The sequence below is a fragment of the Pan paniscus genome, chromosome 8, assembly GCF_029289425.2.
Source record: "Pan paniscus chromosome 8, NHGRI_mPanPan1-v2.0_pri, whole genome shotgun sequence".
In the NCBI taxonomy this organism is placed as follows: Eukaryota; Metazoa; Chordata; class Mammalia; order Primates; family Hominidae; genus Pan; species Pan paniscus.
In genome coordinates this window covers 126,216,993-126,237,258 of record NC_073257.2, presented here as the reverse complement: position 1 = coordinate 126,237,258, position 20,266 = coordinate 126,216,993, and the positions used below count along the sequence as shown (strand labels likewise).

The 20,266-nt window shown below is 48.3% G+C and overlaps 1 protein-coding gene across 12 annotated transcripts in view; it reads left to right on the top strand.

Moving 5' to 3' along the window:
• The window catches only part of AFAP1L2 (actin filament associated protein 1 like 2), a 109,600-nt gene that overhangs the window by 52,064 nt on the left and 37,270 nt on the right, over positions 1 to 20,266 (top strand). For all 12 annotated transcript variants that reach the window (XM_057298785.2, XM_034931536.4, XM_024930431.5 and 9 more), the window contains 2 exons: positions 12,123 to 12,251; positions 19,266 to 19,340. In XM_057298785.2, coding sequence (XP_057154768.1) covers positions 12,123 to 12,251; positions 19,266 to 19,340 — 204 coding nt within the window. The remainder of the gene's footprint in view (positions 1 to 12,122; positions 12,252 to 19,265; positions 19,341 to 20,266) is intronic.

Below are 20,266 nucleotides of genomic sequence, written 5' to 3'. Positions count from 1 at the left end.
AAAGGAACATTGCCCCTTGTGGCTGTCGGAGTAGTGGAAAGGGGGCAGACAGGCAGAAGGATGGAGAAAAACACCAAAGGACCTGGTAGCCACTTCTCAAATCATAGCATGGAGCTGACGCTCATTCTTTCGACCTGTTTCTAGTGTTGGCTTTAACCTGTTGACACCTGGGCTAAGCTACAGAAAACTTTGAAAACCTTCACTCGTTCATTCTCAGTACTGTATGTTTCTATGAAGGTGGTTTCCTGCAAGGGTTTAACCCAAATTCCTCCTCACCTGCCCCTGTTGCTGTCTACCAGGACATAATTTAGTAGTTCTGTAAAATCAAACAGGACATCTCTGGTTGCTTTTTTTTTTTTTTTTTTTTAATTTGGAGACAGAGTCTTGCTCTGTTACCCAGGCTGGAGTGCAGTGGCTCCATCTTGGATCACTGCAACCTCTGCCTCCCTGGCTCAAGCGATTCTCCTGCCTCAGCCTCCCGACTAGCTGGGACTACAGGCCTGCACCACCATGCCCAGCTAATTTTTTGTATTTTTAGTAGAGACAGGGTTTCACTATATTGGCCAGGCTGGTCTCAAAAGTCCTGACCTCAGGTGATCTGCCTTCCTTGGCCGCCCAAAGTGCTGGGATTACAGGTGTGAGCCACTGCACCCAGCCTACAGCTGCTTTTTTGAAGCTGTCTGCTAGAATTGTAATGTGTGTGTGTATTTACAGTCTATGGAGAGCTTTTTCTACCACTCTTATAAGAGGAATGAGGGTTTTATTTAGCAACTAACATTTAGTTTAGTATAAGCACTTTAATTTAGTATAAGGTTATTTTGTGATCTTCACATTAATCCCACGAACTAATCCCTAGGTACTATTATTAGCCCTATTTTACACACCAGGAAACTGAAGCATAGAGAGGCTCATTAAGCTCCCCAAGGCCACACAGCCAGTATATGGTGCAGCCAAGAGTGAGCCAAGATGTGGAACTAATATTTAGGCAATTTGAATCTGGAATGTGGTACCTGTGGGAAGGGCGGAGGTGGCTGCTTCTTGCAAGATCAAGAACCCAGGGCAAGGGGAACTTGACTCTTAGGGCACTTCCGGTTCAGAGGGCGCATAAGTTCAAGTGAGAGACACTGCAGTTTCCAGCAGCCACCAGGGGCCAAAGAGGCTTGGGGCAGGGGGGTGGCCCAGGAGGCCTTCGTTTCTCCTGCCCAGGTTCCTTGAAGCCCCAAGGAAGGGCTTTTGCCTGGTGGTCCAGTGGGCACCTAATCAGCCTCGTGTGCCTCCCCCCGGTTGACTCCAACCTCAGAGTGGTGGTCACTTTGGATTGCTGGGGCTGATTTTGACCTGCTTGGAGGCAGGGGCCTGGACAGGATGAAAAGGTCCCGACCAGCACACCAGTCCAATGGTGTCTCATTACTTTTGCCAAATGCTGGAAGGAAACAGTAAATCTGGACATACGGTGATTTTCCCCCTTCCATCCATCTTTAATATGTGTCTTTTTTCTCTGATACAAATATCAAGTAAACAGGGACAACCTTAGATTTACGGCTCCAAATGAAAACATAGCGGCCACTGCACAACTTCTTTTCTCTGCGTAAAAACTCCATGCTCTTCTGTGTTGAGGAATAGGGGAGGCTGTAAAGAAGGAGTGAAAATTTCCCATAGCCCCTCCACCAAAAGATAATTGCTGTTATCATTTTCCAGCCTTCTTTTTTCCTATCCAACACAGCCTTTCCAATGTGAACTCGAGTGACCCCCATCAGCCTCTTGTTCTGAGGCTAAAGTGGTTTGTGCTGGTTGTGGGACTTGCCGCACAGGGAGATACCCAGGCAAACCTTTGTGCCTCCCACCCGCATAACTGGCCCCCGCTGGCTCTGAATGAAGCCACTCTTCTGGTAGATTGCATTTAAGGAATGTCTTAAATGGGCTGAGGAACAAAGGCCTCCCGGGACCCAAAGCCTCTTTGTCTGGTCTGGTCCCTGGTGGCCGCTGGAACCTGGAGTGTCTCGAGTCTGCCCTCACGTGCCCTCTGAACTGCTGGAGTACCTCAGGGGTCGGGTTTCTTTCACCGTGGGTTCTCTCTGATTCTGATCCCTAGGGGAGCAGGCCACCTCCATGCCCTTCCCACCTGTACCCTTGAGAAAATTCTCCCATCAGAGTACCATCCAAGAGTGAGATGCCTCCTGTCCTTCCAGCCCATCAGCTGCCAGGGGCTGCCTCTGGTGGCTCGTTTTAGAGATGTTAACTGGCCCGGATGGGACTTGTGAGCCCTTTGCCCAGGTCTACTGGACTGACCAGCCCAGAACCTTTAAATAGGAGGAGGTTTCGTTAGTGAAGGCAGGTAGTATGTGTCTGTCTATCTGTTTAGAATCCTTATGTTCGGCAGATGTTCTCCAAGCACTGACCTTAGCAAAGCACTATCTAGGCACAGAGGGGGAGGAAATCAAACCAGAAGATATAGTCCCTACCCACACAGAAGTTTCAATTTCATTTGGGGACAAAGGACTTGCATCCATGGGACAACAGAGAACAATAAAGACGGCTGAATTGTCAAGTAATAGCCCTGTGTGCTATTGGGCCGGATGGACAGGTAGTGCTTCTGGGCAGTTCCAGACAGAGTGGATGTGGCCCTTGGTAGGACTGAGGTCTTTTCTCCTTCTCTGTGCTTGGTTTCATGTCTTCAGCTGTGACTATGTGAATTTTCAAAGGCCCTGTCTGAGAAGCTCTGGTTCCAGCTGGCTCCTAAGCTGGGGTTGGAATTCTGCTCTTGGGGAGTTTTGTTCCACTGGAGAGGTCGGCAGTGAGCAACTCAAGTTGTTTTTCCAGTAGTGCAAGCCACGGCCCAGCATCTGTCCCGTCTCAGTTTCAACGGCTAATCTGGGAATGTGGAGGGTGGGCTGTTCCTGGGGAAAGTGTTTTAAGTGATGAGACTCAAAGATAGGTGAGAAAAAGCAGATCTTGCAAAATGATGGCAAGATGACCCTTGCAGGCCAGGCTTGGCGGGAGCAGAGCATTCACAGTGCTAGCAAGTGAAGCAAACCCCCCCGCCCCCCTTGCCATTTCTTGGAGATGGAGATAAAGAAAAACTTCTTGAGTATTTACACTGGAGAAAGTTATTTACATTTCTGGCTCAGTTTACTGAGTTTCAAGCAGGCAGAAATGACTACAGTCTGCTTTGGGTGCTGATTTTCAGGGATAAGAGCTTAAGCAGGACAAAAAACTGAGTACAGTGATATGTAAACATATAGATATCTTGAGACATCTTGACCCTTGCCTTCTACACTGTGTTCTTTTTTTTTTTTTTTTTTTCCAAGAGACAAGCTCTCATTATGTTGCCCAGGCTGGATTTGAACTCCTGGGCTCAAGCAATCCTCCCACCTCCAGGGTAGCTGGGACTACAGGTGCATGCCACCACACCTGGCTCAGTCTTCTTTTTTCTTTTTTGTTTTTCTTTTCTTTTCTTTTCTTTTTTTTTTTTTTTTTTTTGAGACCGAGTTTCACTCTTGTTTCCCATGCTGGAGTGGAGAGCAATGGTGCGATCTCGGCTCACTGCAAACTCCACCTCCTGGGTTCAAGTGATTCTTATGGTTCAGCCTCCTGAGTGGCTGGGATTACAGGTGTGTGTCATCATGCCCAGCTTAGTTTTGTATTTTTAGTAGAGGCGGGGTTTTGCCATGTTGGCCGGGCTGGTCTCAAACCCTTGACCTCAAGTGATCCATCCACCTCGGCCTCCCAAAGTGCTGGGGTTACAGGTGTGAGCCACTGCACCTAGCCCCAGCCTGGCCTTCTGCACTCTTACTGTCCAGAAGGAAAAGGACTTTAGGAGAAAATGTATTTTGAAATATATCTGACTTTCTATAACAGGCATGAGCCTAGAAAGTTCTACATGTAGATCAGAAGGATCATATAGGAGCACTTTGAAAGTTTGCATTTTAAGGAACTTTACACATAATTTTATTAGGTAAAAAGACTTCATAAAGCAAATCATCACAACTTTAGCTAGGCAGTTCTTGACCTTGGCTGTGCATTAGACTCACCTGGGAAGATTGAAAAGTGCTGCCCCAGGTCACACCCAGAGGAATGACAGCAGAATTCTGGGGGTGCACCCAGGCATCAGGATTCTTATAAGTTTCCCCAGTGATTCCAGTGTGCAGCCCGGGCTGAGAATCACGGCTTTACCTCTTGTATGCATGCCTCTGAGGGGCCACACATTGCGTGAACTTAAAGTAGAGCACGTCCTGTAAAGTCAGCAGTGAGGTGCCTTTGAGAGCATGGCAATCTGGTGTGGGAAAGCAGGAACTGCTGTTCTGTGCAGAAGTGCCCGGCAGAGGGGCTATAAAGATTCTTCCTACATCTACACGATGGAATTCTATGTACCAAGAAAAAGGAGCAAACTTCTCATGCATTACAACCGGGATGAATCTCATATGCCTTATGTTAAGTAAAAGAAGTCAGACTCCGAAAGCTATTCCTGCTGCCATGCTGTGGGAGTAGGGAGGGGGCTGCCTATAAAAGGCACAAAGAAACTTTCTCGGGTAGTGGGAAGGTTCTGTGCCTAACACAGCTGAGGGTGTTTCTCAAAACAAATAGAATTTCACAGTAAAAACAGGAGCGTTTACTGTATTTAAATTATATCCCAATAAAAAAGTTTTTTGTTTAAAAAAGCCATTGCCTTATCAACAATGAATGGGTAAGTAGAATGTAGTATATCCATATAATGGAATTGTACTCAGTCTTAAGAAGGAAGGAAGTAGCCATACCTACTACAACATGGATGAACCTTGAAAACATAATGCTAAGGGAAAGAAGCCAGATGCAAAATGTGTATGCAATACCCACAATAGGCAAATCCACTGGACCGAAAGCAGATTTGCGGTTGCCAGCATCTGAGCCTAGGGGGAAATACGGAAGTCACTGCCTAATGAGTTCTCCTTTGAGGTAATAAAAAAAGTTCTGGAACTAGATAGTGGTAATGGTTGCACACATTGGGAATCTTAACACCACTGAATTGTAAACTTTAAGATGGTTAAAGTAGTAAATTTTATATTATCTGTATTTTACCATCACGAAAAAAAAAGAAGGCTGGGTGTGGTGGCTCACACTCTTTGGGAGGTCAAGGCAGGAGGATCCCCTGAGGCCAGGAGCTCAAGACCAGCCTGGGCCACATAGCACGACTCTGTCTCTACAAAAAATTTAAAAATTAGCAGGGCGTGGTGGTACATGCCTATAGTCCCAGCTACTTGAGACCATATAGTCTCAAGTGGTACATGCCTATAGTCCCAGCTACTCAAGGAGACTCACTTGAGTCTGGGAGGTCAAGGGTGCAGTGAGTCATGATTGTACCACTGCACTCCAGCCTGGATGACAGAGCGACACCTTGTCTCAAAAAAAAAAAAAAAAGTAAAGTAAAATAAAAATAAGAAAAAAATCCCACTTTCTATGAACAGGCCAGACGTATAGTAGATACGTGGTAAAGGCTGACTCAGTGTTTTGCATTTTTGAAGACAAGGGGCATTTGCTCTGAGGTCACCCTTCTTAGGTGGTGTGAGGAGTGTATTTTTCCAGAAGCTCATCTTGAGAACTTGAGAGCTCTCTCTGATCAGGAGGAAGATCTTCGACATTTTCCACCCTCCCTGGCATCTATAGGATGCTGTTGCTTCTCACAGAAAGCTTCACAAGGCTCCTAACACTGACTGCCCCCCAGCAGTTGGGCTCATGAGGATAATACACTCAGTGGCTTGATCTTGGGAACTGTTGGGGCAGAGGGATGCAGTCTTTCTATATAAAGCGCAGGTCTGCTCAGTTTGACATTGGGAGGGAAAATCATGCTCCATCTCAGGTCTTCAGCAAATGCAGCTGAATAAATAAAAATGTGTGCATAGAACAGCAGGGAAACCGTGAAGAGTGGCTTTTTCGGCATGTTGGGAAGACGTTTATGGTTGGGAACTTAGTGACCAAAAAGCAAGACAGCCTCAAGATGAGAAAAGCTGGGGGAGGAGGTCATCTGGAGGAAGAGCTTCACCCCAGAGGAGGGCAATGAATCGAGCAGTTGAACCGCCCAGCCCTGCGTGGGCCTTGGAAGTCTCAAACAAGAATCTTATTGACCCTAAGCAGACAACCCTGAACTTTAACAGAGCCGGGATGGAAAGCCTGCACAAGGGCCTACAGTTTCCAGAATGAACAACACATTTATTTCTCCCTCGCTCCACAGGAGGACGAGGAAGAGACCGAAATGAAAGTGTGGGGGATGGTGGGGGAGAAAGGAAATGTGGTGAGCGAGTTCCAGGGCCTCAGGGCAATAGCCACATTCCTCTAAGGGATGCCCACCCCTCCCAGCCCCGGGGGTTGATAAATGTCACTGAGGTTGGCACTCTGGGGCCTTGCCTTTGTTGATTGTTATTTCCCCAAGCCTGTGGCTGGATCCCGAAAGGGTGTGTCTGGAGGAGAATCGCCGATGGCCTCCTGTGTGCTTAGCACCTTGTCCGACACCCAAATCTATAAATCTTGACCCTTGACCGGAAAGAGCTTCTGCCCTGGAGATAGACACACACCCAGACGACTATGCGCAACTGGTTTTGACAGTCCACAACCTAGGGAGGCAGACACCAGCAAGAGAGCTGAGTGCCGCTGGTCACAGTGGCTTTCTGGAGAAGGGGCCTGGCTGGACCTGGAACAATGATATGGATCCAGAGAGGAAGGGAAGGAACATCCTTCCCTTTTGACTCTCTCTCATCCCCGGGCCTGCGCTCCTTCAACCCTGGGGCTTCCCCTTTACCTGCCACAGCCTAGAAGAAAAGGAGGGTCTCGACATTGTCCTCAGCAGACAGCACCCAAGAGCTGCTCTTCCCCACACATCTGGCTGGCCCACCCGCTCCCCGATGGGCAGGCACCACGGCTGCCTGGTTCACCACGGTGTCTGATGGCTGTCCGCGTCTCCACCACCCAGTGCCTACATCGGGCAGGCACCACGGCTGCCTGGTTCACCACAGTGTCTGATGGCTTTCTGCGTCTCCACCACCCAGTGCCTACATTGGCAGGTCCTGTGGGCTCTCCCTGTCTCATGTCTCCAGTCCACTCTTTCTCTTCATCCCCACACCCTTTGCCTTGTGGAGTATGAAGGACTGATGGGCAGGGGCCATGACTCAGATACACTTTCCTGGCTCCCTGGGAATGACTACAGCCAACGGATGGATGGCAGACACAAGTGCTTTGAACTTGGATATGCTTGGATTTGATCCCCCGTGCCGCTACTCATCAGGGATGTGGCCAAATTGGGTTGTAATTCAGCCTCCTTAGCCCATTCCCACAGCTGTGCACTTGCAGGGTGGTGGTGAGAATTGAGGTGGTAGGGGCACAGCTGATGGCATGGTGCCCAGCTGCCATGATGAGCTCACACCCTCATCATTCCATATGCACTAGTGGAATGATGGCCTCCCTGCCTCCACTGCCAGTCCCCTTCCATCCATCCTCTTGAGGACCCACAGCTTCAGGATTATTCTCTCTAGTCTGCTTAAAGAACAGCCTTGCATGACCCTGCAGAATAAGGCACCAACTTCTGAGCAGAATAATAAAGCCCTCTTCATCTGCATCACCCCCAATCCACAGTTTTGGCCTCAGAGCCCACCTTCTCCCCTTTGAGGCCCACCCCCACCCACCTCGATGCTCCATGTTCCCCCGATACACAGAGCCACTGGGTGGTTTCCCAAACACATGTACTTTCAGGGCTCAAGTTTTCTGAGCATCTCATCCCTTTTTTTTTTTTTTTTGAGATGGAGTCTTGCTGTGTTGCCCAGGCTGGAGGGCAGTGGTGTGATCTCGGCTCACTGCAACCTCCGCCTCTCAGGTTCTAGCGATTCTCCTGCCTCAGCCCCCCGGGTAGCTGGGATTACAGGTGCACGCCACCACCCCTGGCTAGTTTTTGTATTTTTAGTAGAGACAGGGTTTTGCCAGGTTGGCCAGGCTGGTCTCGAACTCCTGACCTCAGGTGATCCGCCCACCTTGGCCTCCCAAAGTGCTGGGATTACAAACGTGAGCCACTGTGCCCAGCCATCCCTTCTTCTTAAAATGCCTCTGCCCCTTTCCAGTGAGCTCCTATGCATTCCTCAATGATGAGCTACAATTCCTTTTCCTGATAAACTCAGAGTTTGCCTCACTTTCCTTATTGCATTGCTGGTCCTTGGAGACATCCCTTGATTAGTTCTCTTCTCACCCTGGGTTCACTAGGCCTCTGGAAGGGCTGAGGACCCCTTGGGGTCACCTTTGTTTCCCCAGGGCCAGGCCCGGCACTTTCCACCCTTTGGCTTGGTACATATTGGCTCACGTGAAATAGAAACAAAGGCTATTTTCCAGGAATTGGGCAGCTTTTGGGAATAGCCAAGGATGCGGATGTGAAAAGATACTTACAGTTTTTATGGGTTTTTTTTGAAGTGGCAGCAGAGGGACAGCCTTGAGAAGTTCAGAAGTCAGGAAAAATGCAGCTTGAGACCCCGATTGCCTTGCAAGGCCCTTTCACTTTCCCTTGTCCCCTGAAGCTGAGTTCAAGGCTCACTGTCGTTGTCCTCCATTTATTTTCCCTGGTTTGGCTTCTTTAAGCTCACTGCTTTTGAGTTCCTGTGGCCGACAGGAAACTCATGAATAGCTGTTAGTAACAAAACGCAACACAAGCTAAGGCCTTTTAGTTGGGAGAACATGCTTTCTTCTTTCTTTTAAATGCTTCTGTGGGCCAGCCTAGCAGATGCTGAGTCAATGCTCATGGACTTCATAGTAGGAAATGTTTGTTTGCAGACCAACAGGGCTCTCATTTATAAGGCTGGATTATGGTCCCTCCTCACTTTATCTCAGGCAAGAGTTGGAATTTTGCCATCATCGCGCTCCTTTCATTTCCTTGTTTAATTCAGTTTCTCCGCCTTGGTGTTGTCTCCCGTTCTTCTCTGGTTCGGCTCAGTCATCCAGGCCCAGCAGCACCATTGCCTTGGATGAGGGTGTGGTGATGCTGGCAGTGCGGCTCTTGGCCCTTGGTGAGCAAGTCTGGTCACAGCAGGGCATGGGGCTGGGGCCTCCAGCTCCAGCAGAGAAGCTCCCCTGGGTCAGATGGTGGGAGGCCCTACTGGTTAAGGTCAAGGGCAACAGGGCAACTTTTGCCAGGTGCAACCTCTAGTGATGCCCATAGTAACTGATCCCGCGGATGCTTCTCTGTCTGCTGAGAAGCTCCTGTGACCCATGCTCTTTGTGCAAACACTTAACTACCTGGAAGAGCTTAGTCTCTGCCCTGCACTCTGGTGAGCCCAGTGCCAGCCTCCCTCCCTCCCTCCTTGCTGGTTATTTGTAAATCTGCTCAGTGTCATGGTGGGGCTGACCAGCAATGCCAGGGAGACAAAGGAGCAGGGGTGAGGTGAGCAAATGAGTGCAGGCTTCCCACAAAGTGCCTGTTTCTCCTGAGCCACTGACTTGCCTCTAGAGTGACACAAATGAAAGGCTGCCCATGCAGACGGGGAGCTCATGCTGGTCTGGAGCAGAGTGATCACGAGGAAAGCAGGAGGTGCCAAGGGTTCTGGATGGTGGGCAAGTTGCTGGGGTCCAGGTTTCAGAACAGCTCATTCATGCAGTAAACTCTAGGAGTTGGTTTCATGGAGGCCATTTGGGGGAAGAATTGTTTGGGTTCTCAGTGTTGTGACTGTATTATGTAAGCTAGATAAGTAGAGGAGATGCTTTTTAAAATCCCATCTGTTCCAGTATTTTGGCTAGATAGGACCTGCCAGATACCTGGATTTTTAGTGGACTTCTCTTTACTCTTAATCTAGGCCACTAATTTATTTTTCTTATAATTCAGCCATGGGATTCTTTCATGTACAAAGTAAGTGGAGAGATTTGCTTTGCTTTCATTTACTCATTTAGTCAACAAATATTTATTGGATATTGTGCTGGGCCCTGGAAATGTGAGCTCCATACAAAGCCTGTCCTTAGAGCTTGCAGCTAAATGGTGACACAGACAGCTACCCTGTGATGCAGTCAGAGCTGTGAGAGGATGTCTCAGTTTCTTATTGCTGCGGTAACAAATTACCAAACTTAGTGACATAAAGCAACACGAACTCGTTAATCTACAGTTCTGGAGATCAGAATCTGAGAGGTGGCCACAGGGCTCTATTCCTCCTGGAGGTTCTAGGAAAGAATCTACTTCTTCACCTTTTCCAGATTCCAGAAGCCACCTGTGTTCCTTGGCTCATGATCCCTTCCTCCATCCCCAAAGCCAACATGGTAGCATCTTATCTCCCTGATTCTTACCCTCCTACCTCCCCCCTTAGAAGAGCCACTGTGATTACACTGTGCTCACCTGCACAAACCAGGATAATCTCCTCATTAAATCACATCTGTGAAGTCCCTTTGCCACGTCAAGTAGCATATTCACAGATTCGAGGGGTTAGGTCATGAATATCATTAGGGGCCCACCACAGAGTCCAGTGCTGGTAACATGGATCTGTTAAAGAGGCCCAGAGAAGGTGTCTCAGGAGGAATGTTATCTAGACCAAGACCTGAGGTGTTACAGCGGATAGCTAGTTAGGTATGAGCAGGCAGGAGAGGGCTCCCCACCCCGCCCCACACACTAGGAGTGTTGGATGACCACCAGGTGATGGTCAGGCAGTTAGTTGTTAACTGTTTCTCTAAAGGAATGATTGGTCACAGCTAGTGCCAGAGAAAGGCAGGCTCCTCATAGAAAACACCTGAAAGCAATCAGCAGCTTCCCAATAAGATCTCAGGAGTGGGAGAAGTAAGGCAAGATCCCAGAAGTATGCCAGCGTAGAAAACCCCAAGTCTAGCGGTCAAGCCTCACACTTGTTTTCTCAGGTCACCCACGTAGCCGTCTTCCAAGTTGAACTTTGCTTCTTTTCCTTTCCTTACTGTTCTAAAGCTTTCTAATAAACTTTCACTTCTGCTCTGAGACTTGTCTCAGTTTCCCCTTCTCCCTTATGCCCCTCAAATTCTTTCTTCTGAGGAGGCAAGAATTGAGGTAGCTGCAGATCTATACGGATAACTACCACTGGTAACACAGGGACAAGTGTGATTTAGCAGAGGGGGAGAAGACCATGATGTTTGAAGACCAGAGAAGGAAAGAGGGGTGCCGTGTCCGGGCTGTGGAGTATGACAGTGACCACGGGGGAGGCTGCTTCAGTCTGCAGGGCTTTGGAGGCCAGGTAGGGCTTCTGAGATACCAGGTGTGGCCTTTTTCTTTTCTTTTCTTTTTTTTTTTTTTGAGATGGAGTCTTGCTCTGTCACCAGGCTGGAGTGCAGTGGTGTGATCTCAGCTCACTGCAACCTCCGCCTCCCGGGTTCAAGCGATTCTCCTGCCTCAGCCTCCCAAGTAGCTGGGAACACAGGTGCACACCACCATGCCCATCTAATTTTTGTATTTTTAGTAGAGACGGGGGTTTCACCCTGTTGGCCAGGATGGTCTCAATCTCCTGACCTTGTGATCCACCCGCCTCAGCCTCCCAAAGTGCTGGGATTACAGGTGTGAGCCACTGTGCTTGGCCCAGGTGTGGCTTTTAATCATGGCCAACCTGTGAACAGATTCGTACTTTAAAGCCGTGCAGCCAAGCCAAGGCGAGGCTTACAACCATAGAGCTTCAGAACTGGAAGGAACTTTACAAAGCATTTGACCTAAAAGACTTAAGAAGTAAATGGGCCCAAAGCCACCCGGAGAGGATCAAGATGAGAGTAACCCTCATTCTAGCCACAGCTCTAAGAGCAGAGCTCAACGGCCCTCAAAGCATTTTGGAAGTAGTGCTCTCTTAGTTTTCACAAGAGCCCTGTGAGGGCAGGCGTTTGCAGTGGAGGAGATAGAAAGTTGGCCGACGAGGCCGTTGTCACTCTTCCAGCACCTGGTAGGGCTGGGGCTTCAGCGGAGGCTGTTCATCTCCAAGCCAAGGGCCTGTTTCTCTCTCCCTGTGGCCCTGGAGCTGAGAATCCCATCTTCTGCCCAGTCCCCCCATACGCTGCTAGACCTCACACCAAACCCTTGCTCTTGGGACCAGAGGGTTTGAGGTAGGAGGCTGCAGGGTCCCGAGGTGTATCTGAGCTGGGCTTTGGAGAGAGGGCAGCCGCTATAAGTTTCTTCTGTTTCCTGTCCCTAGCCCTGGAACAGCTGCTGACAGAGTTGGATGACTTCCTCAAGATTCTTGACCAGGAGAACCTGAGCAGCACAGCACTGGTGAAGAAGAGCTGCCTGGCAGAGCTCCTCCGGCTTTACACCAAAAGCAGCAGTGAGTGTGGGCCCTGGGTGGTGCAGAGGCCTCCACGCCAACAGAGATGGTTGTGAGTCAGTGCAGGCTGCCATAGCTAAGGATCACAGGCTGGGTGCTATAAACGACACTTATTTTCTCACACTTCTGGAGGCCAGAAGTCTAACATCAAGGTATCAATAGGTTTGTTCCCTTCTGAGGCCTCTCTCCCTGGCGGGCTGATGGCTGTCTTCTCTCTGTGTCCTCACATGGGTTTTTCTCTGTGTCTGTGTCCCAGTCACCTCTTCTTTTAATTAACTTTTTTGAAGCAGGGGCTCACTCTGTCACCCAGTCTGGAGTGCAGTGGCACGATCATGGTTCACTGTAGCCTCAACCTCCTGGGCTCCCAAGTAGCTGGGTCTACAGGTACATGCCACCATGCCCAGCTATTTTTTTTTTTTGTATTTTTTTTTTGTAGAGATGGGATTTCGCCATGTTGCCCAGGCTGGTCTTGAGCTCCTGGGCTCAAGCTAAGCTATCCGCCCTGCCTGGGCCCCTCAAAGTGCTGGGATTACAGGCGTGAGCCACCATGCCTGACCCTAATCTCCAATCTCTCTCTCTCTCTTTTTTTTTTTTTTTTGAGACGGGGTCTTGCTCTGTTGCCCAGGCTGGAGTGCAGTGGCATGATCTCAGTCCACTGCAACCTCCACCTCCCAGGTTCAAGCGATTCTCCTGCCTCAGCTTCCGGAGTAGCTGGGATTACAGGCGCCCACCACCATGCCCAGCTAATTGTGTATTTTTAGTAGACAGGGTTTCACTATGTTGGCCAGGCTGGTCTCAAACTCCTGACCTCAGGTGATCCATCCACCTCAGCCTCCCAAAGTGCTGGGATTACAGGCGTGAGCCACCATGCCTGGCCTTAATCTCCTCTCTTTATAAGGATATCAGTCATAGTCGATTAGGGTCACCCTAATTATCTTATTTTAACTTAGTTACCTCTTTGAAGACCCTATCTCCAAATGCAATCATATTCCAAGGTATACTGGGTGCTAGGATTTAATATATGAATTTTCAGGGGACACACTTCACCCCATAACAATGGTGCAGGACTGACCCGAGTTGGGCCAGAGCCCCAGAAATCTCTGGCCACTTGACACAGCAGCCCACGAGTGAGGTTTTAAACGAAGTATTTTCAAAGCACTCTTCCATGCTGGTTGAAAGTAGAGATGGAATAATAAATTATAATAATAGCTAGGGCTTAATGAGCATTCCCTTGAGCACATGTAATAACCCATTTCATCTTTAAGACATCCCTGTGAGGCTGGTGCTGTTGTTATAGAGGGGGAAACTGAGACCTGGAGAGTTTAACCTGCCCAATATTATACAACCCAAGGGAAAACATAGTTGGAAGACTTTGTAAATTACAGAACCCTGAGTCCATGATTTTTCTGTCTTTTTAAAATTGAGATCGTTTACGTACAAAGTGCACATATGTGAAATAATTCAGTGAGTTTTGATAATTGTATACGCTTGTGTCCTCATCACCCAAAACAAGATATAGAACATTTCTATCATCCAGAGAGTTCTGTCTTGGCCATTCCCAGCCGCCCAACACAAGCAACCATTGTGCTGGTTGATATTGCCTGTGCTGGAGTTCTGTATAAATGGATTCATACGATGTGTACTGTATTTCTGGCTTCTCTGGAGATTCATCCATGCTGTTGAGTGTATCTGTAGTTTGTTCCTTTTATTGCTGAGTAGTATTCCATTCTGTGAATACATTACAATCTGTTTATCCTTTCACTTACTGATGGCCATTTGGGTTGTTCACAGATTTGAACTATTACGAAGGAGGCGGCTAGGAACATTCTTGAAAAAGTCGTCTTGTGGACATATGGTTTTATTTCTGGCAAATTCAGATTCTTTTAAAAAAGGAAAACCCTTTTTGTGAAGTCATAACAGTTGAGTTGATTTTTATGTCAGATGTTTGAGAACTGGAAATGCTGTTTGGGGACGGTCAGGGACCGTGCGAGGGCATCTAATCCATCTGCCTCCCAGCGGGAACAGGCCAAGTCCTGCCAGGGAAGGGAAGTCTCCACCTGCCCCGGCCATCACAGTCCAGAAATGCTTCCTTGTGTCCAACCTGAATCTGCCAGGCTACATTTCAAGGACTTTCCCCTTCCCTGTTCCCTGTGGAACTAGTTCCTATTCTCTGAATAAGCAGTCGTAAAGCCGAGGCATGTCGCTATATGCCCATCTGTCTTCTCTTCTGGAGGAATCATCTGCCTTAGCCTCTCATCAGAGGTGTTTTCCTTCAGACTTTGCAGCTTCCCATGCTCCTGAAGGCTTTGTAGGGAGCGTCCGCCTGCCTGCCGCCGGGAGTGCTGGTCAACAGCACATCAAAGCAGCCCGTCGTGGGAACACAGATGGGAAATCTACATTACAAAGTGGGAAAGTTGGAGGGGGATGATTCACTCCATGAAGGATTCATCAGTGGAATCCTCTAAAAAGTACACTCCCCACACCACTTCGATATGTTCCACCTTGAATGTTCAATGATAAACACCTCTGTTGGGAACTGGAAACCACCTGTTTGTGATAAGTCTGACCCGTGGATCTTGGTGCTAACCACTCTGGCAGCGCCTCCTACATGTGGTCTCTTTTTTGAATTAACCTATGATGTGGCTTCCTGTAGGATGACCTTTTTGTTCTGCCCTTGATCGGCTCTTATAAAGTCAGGCCTTCCCCTCTCCGTGGACTCTGCAGCTCGTAGGGGGTGGGAAGCTGCTGAGAACTGGTCATGGGTTCCCCAAGGTGAATCACCTCCAGAGTGCCACCCATGCACAGCCACACTGAGGCCTGGGGCCTGCATTCTCAGAAGCGAAGCCCACTTGTTAATAGCCACTGTTTAACGGAACTTCCCTTCTGTTCCTCTTTGTACCCCTTAGACTGCAGAGTAGGTACAATAGCAGCCAACATTTATTGTGTACTTTCTGTGTCCCTGTACTTAATGCAGTAAATGACATGGATGACATCATTCATCCTTTATCCCAAAGTGTATTCCCATTTTACCAACAAGGAAACCAAGCCTCTGAAAGTCACTTGCCTGAGGGCACACGGCTCTGAGGGCAGAGCCAGGGCTTGGGCCTGGACAGGTGGACCTAACCTTATCTCCCCCTGCTCCATTGCACTGCAGTTAACTGTTGTATCGCACAGGACAGAATCGTAAACACACATACCGCACCTGAAATTACAGCGTTCTTTCCCTCGGCCTCCCAGGCCCACCTCTACCCAAAACTTAGCTCAGCCTGTTGCGACTTGTAGGTGGAGGCGAGGTGATCATCTCAAGATAGCCGTGGTCCAACAGGCTGAGCTTCTGGGACTTCCACACATTTTGGGCAGGATGTGTATGTGTGCATTTACACTTCACAAAGGGAATTGCCTCTTTGAGTTTTCTGATCTTTGTTTCTTTTTTTCTCAGTGTAACACAAATTTTTCTACCCTCTTTGCTTTTTGTCTGGATGGAGAGGTCCAGGCATAGACTAAGATCTGTTTATTGAGGGCTTGGCTCCCTGTTGTCTATTCTAGCCTTCACCAGTGACAGCTGTGTCCCCACCACACCAGCCCCTACTCCTGTCTCACACTCCCACCCCCACCCTCAGAGACTCCAGGGACATTTCAGTGGCTGCCCCTCTGATCAAAAGCACTTCAAATGTTCTGTATCCAGTGGTAGCAAAGAGGTTCATGTTCCTCCTCCCCACCCTATGCCAGTTCTCTGGGAAGGACCACCCTCTGCAGACCTCTAAGCACTTTGAGCTCATCTTCCCAACACCTTCAGGCCGTAGTCATTTCCCACCCACTGTGTAACGATCAGATTCAGGTATGTCTCTCCTGCCGGACTGTGGGGTTCACAAAGGCAGAGGTAACATCTGTTTTCTGCTGTATCCCCAACACTTAGCACAGTGCTGATGCTGAATGCACTTCGTCAGATAGTTGAGTAAATGATAGAAAGTTCTCTAGCCCAAGGCTGCCGCCTCCCAGACAGGACTGAGCAGTCTGGCCTGCCTGTCCGTGGCCTCCCAGTCTAGGGCCAGGTTTACTGTATTTTTCCCACAATTGCAGAAGGTCTTGGGAGCCTCTTACTTCCCAACCTGGAGAGTCCTAGATTAGCAACCCTCTGAGAATCAAAACCAAGTCAGCCTCAGCCTGCAGCCCACCCGAGGTGGGCTGATGCACCCTCATGAAGTGGCCAGTGTGAGTTTTCTCTGCAACTTACAAATCATCATCTTAGAGAGAAAACACCTGCTCAGAATCCAACATTTAAAACAATAACATCTTGGCTTTTATTTTTTTGTATAGGTATGTGAACTTAGTTAATGATATAAAAAAATAAAATGAACACTGAACACTATTTATGTTCTTCCAGTTCCTTTTCTGATCCTTATCAGCATTATCTGAATATTTTGGAGTAGCTGTGGTTTGCCTCTGTTTCTGCTTTACGTTATTTTTATATTTAGAATTGCTGCATGCACACATTTCCATGTGTTGACAATTCATATACTGTTTCTTTTTTGGCTATTCTGAAACATGATCTTATAATTAAACTCTAGGTCTTGGGTATCTTTGTAAACAGACACAGAGCTACCTTGCTAGTTTTCACGATTGGGTAGAGTTCAATGCTGGATGAATCCTAATGTTTAACCTATTAGTAGACATTTAAGTGGAATTTTTTTTTTTTTTTTTTGAGATGGAGTCTTGCTCTGTTGACCAGGCTGGAGTGCAGTGGCACTATCTCAGCTCACTGCAAGCTCTGCCTCCTGGGTTCATGCCATTCTCCTGCCTCAGCCTCCTGAGTAGCTGGGACTACAGGCACCCACCACTACATCTGGCTAATTTTTTGTATTTTTTAGTAGAGATGGGGTTTCACCATGTTAGCCAGGATGGTCTCGATCTCCTGACCTCGTGATCCGCCCACCTTGGCCTCCCAAAGTGCTGGGATTACAGATGTGAGCCACCGTGCCTGGCCATAAGTTGTATTCTTTAAAAAAAAAAATCATGCAGTATTGTAGTGAATGTCCTCAAATACAATTTTCTTTAAATGCTAGAGTTTATCTGTAGGATAAGTTTCTGGCAGTAGAAATGCTGGGTCAAAGAATATGAACACAAAAATGTATCCTCCAAAATCATCTCTAAAATGGCCATGCCAATTTATACCCTCTTCAGTAACCCATTTAGTTTTTAAAGGTGACTTGCTGTTATATATGTTGATGTGCCATGGTTTGTTACCATTTTCCTATTGTTGAGCCTTTGAGTCATGTCCCATGTTTTAAGCTGTCATTTTTCATCTTAGTTGTAAGGTTACCTTACCTTTCCAAACCCCCTAGTATCTGAGTTTTGTACTCTTGAGAACTGAAGAGTTTAGTTGAAACAGGCAGTATTTTGTCATGCAGACAAGAAAACGGAGGCACAAGGGTTAGGTGCTTTGCCCAGAATGATGCCGTTATGGCAAAGCTTTGGTTGAGACCCCGTCTCCTGCCTCTCCCTGCAGGGCACTTTTCCCCTCTGCCATGTGCTGGAGAAGGGACTGACCCAGCCCCCTCTGAGTCTCAGTGGGTGGGAATCTGTGAGTTCCGGTTCACTCCATTTGTACCTCATAGCTCCCACTATGCATAAACTGCATAAACTGCTGCAGTCCCTGGCACAGGGGTAACATTGCTGACTGGTCCTGGCAGGGCAAGGCACTAAGATGACAACCACAGGTGCTCATCACTGAGGCTGTATCCAGCCCCCTCCTGTTCCTCTTGGCTCTCGGGGCCCTGCTTTTGCAGGCCTGTTGGCTGGAGTTTGGGCGGTCTGTGGCCGTGCAACAGAGTGACGCTGAACTGCTTCCTTCGCCAGAGGTTAGAATTGGGTCCTTTGGCTCAGTAACGCGGTCTCTAACCACTGGAATTTATCAGCCACAAGTTTCTAGGAAATGCAAATTAAGGCTGCAGAAGAAATTCAAGAGGATTTTGATGAAGAGAAACACTAGAATGAGCTTCCTCTGAAGACTTCTGAAGAAAGGGTCCTTGGGGGATTGGAAATGGAGCAAGAGTTAGGAGGCCAGCTTTTCTCTGCCCAGGCAGGCATGGGAAAGGTGACTTAACCTGCACAGAAGTGGTTTTAAAGGAGGCATGGATTGTGCCACTGCAGGGTATAATCTATAGGGTAGAGCAGGTGGCTGGTGGTTCCTCAGTTCTTATTCTCAGGATACCCCTTTAAATTCAGAAATCACATGATTTGGCTATTCAGGTCCCCCTTCACCCATCCAATGGCCCCCTACCTAGAGGCCTGCGAACTAAACTTCCAGGTCCTCAGTGTGACCTGGGTTATCTATACACACTGGATCAGCCCATTCAAGTAATTCAGACTAGGGTGAGAATGACAGGAAATATTTTACAATTTAAATGAAATGCTAGGAAGCCCAGAGACATCTCTACTTGGTGGAATACAAGGCAGATCTTGAACTTAGGATTTCTTTTTTCTTTTCTTTTTTTCTTTTTAAGATGGAGTTGCACTCTGTTGCCCAGGCTGGAGTGCAGTGGTGCGATCTCAGCTCACTGCAAACTCTGCCTCCCAGGTTCAAGTGATTCTCCTGCTTCAGTCTCCTGAGTAGCTAGGATTATAGCTACCATGCCTGGCTAACTTTTGTATTTTTAGTAGAGACAGGGTTTCACCATGTTGGCCAGGCTGGTCTCCAACTCCTGACCTCAAGTGATCCGCCTGCCTCGGCCTCCCAAAGTGCAGGATTTTTATACCATAAGCTATCCTTCTGTATCTTACCTGCCCCTACACCCTCGGTCAGGCTAGAAAACTAGCAGTCAGCAACTTATCATTTCTCTTTTGGAAATCTGTCAGCTCTTTGCATGTTGGACTATTCTTTCAATCCACTGAAAATGCGTGTGCTTTTACTGGAACCTAGGCAGATGAAAACAGCTCTGGAGTAACAGGGTTTCTAGCTGGAGGCCCTTTCTCTTCATGAAGTCACACAAAGCCTGTGTCTCCTTCCTTCTGCAGGCTCTGATGAGGAGTACATTTATATGAACAAAGTGACCATCAACAAGCAACAGAATGCAGAGTCTCAAGGCAAAGGTATGAGGCTGGGATCACTGACGCTGGTATGATGGCCACTCCTGGGATGGGGGAAGGTCCAAGCTGGTTCTGTCCCACCTCTCTTTCCTCCCAGCCGGCACACAGACCCGCCTGGCGGAGTTATTTTTGGAAGCCACATTTTTGTTGGTCGTATTTTGGGTTGATGTATTTCAGGATGTTTCAACAGGCCACCCCCTCCTTGCCCATTGGATAAGGAATCTGGCCCTAAAACTTTTTGGCTGTTCCCAGCATCATCCCAGGAACAGGAAGTCATAATTCAGATGTTCGAAGAAAGCAGCTGTGTGTGGTGCTGATCCCACGGTTCTGCCTTTATGTCTTTTGATAGAAGTCTGTTTTGAGGAAGAGGAGAGAGAAATAAATGGTGGTGTCAGCAACTGCCTTAATAGTCAAAGATGATGTTCAAAGGTGCTGTCTTTGGCGGAACGTTTTGTCTCCCATGGGAAGGACATATGTTGTCTTCCATGGTGCCTCACTCTTCTGCTCTGTTCTGCTCTCTGCTTTTCCCTTAAAACCTCCAGGGAGGGGCCTGGCAAGACCCCGGGGAGGGCCAGAGGTATGCAGAGCTGCCTAGTTGCAGAAGAGGCAGGCTAAGAAGCTCCAATTCCTAACTTCCAAGCCTGTGACTTAACCACAAAGGCTTAGAGAGGGGTGGGAACACAGCATGGCAAAGCACTCAGTCCTGTTGAAGGCTTGTCTTTGAGACATCAGCCACCAAATCCCTGATATCGGGCCTGCCTGAGCCTGTCTGTCCCAGGGCTGGCTGAAATGGACAGGCTCAGAAGTGTCTTCGGCACCTTTCCTTCCAAGTGCACCGAGGGTTGGTGGCCTCACTTCCCCAGTGTGGCTCCTTCACTTCCTGCCCCTCACCAAGCCTGGGACATGGCAGAGCTCATCCAGATGAGGTT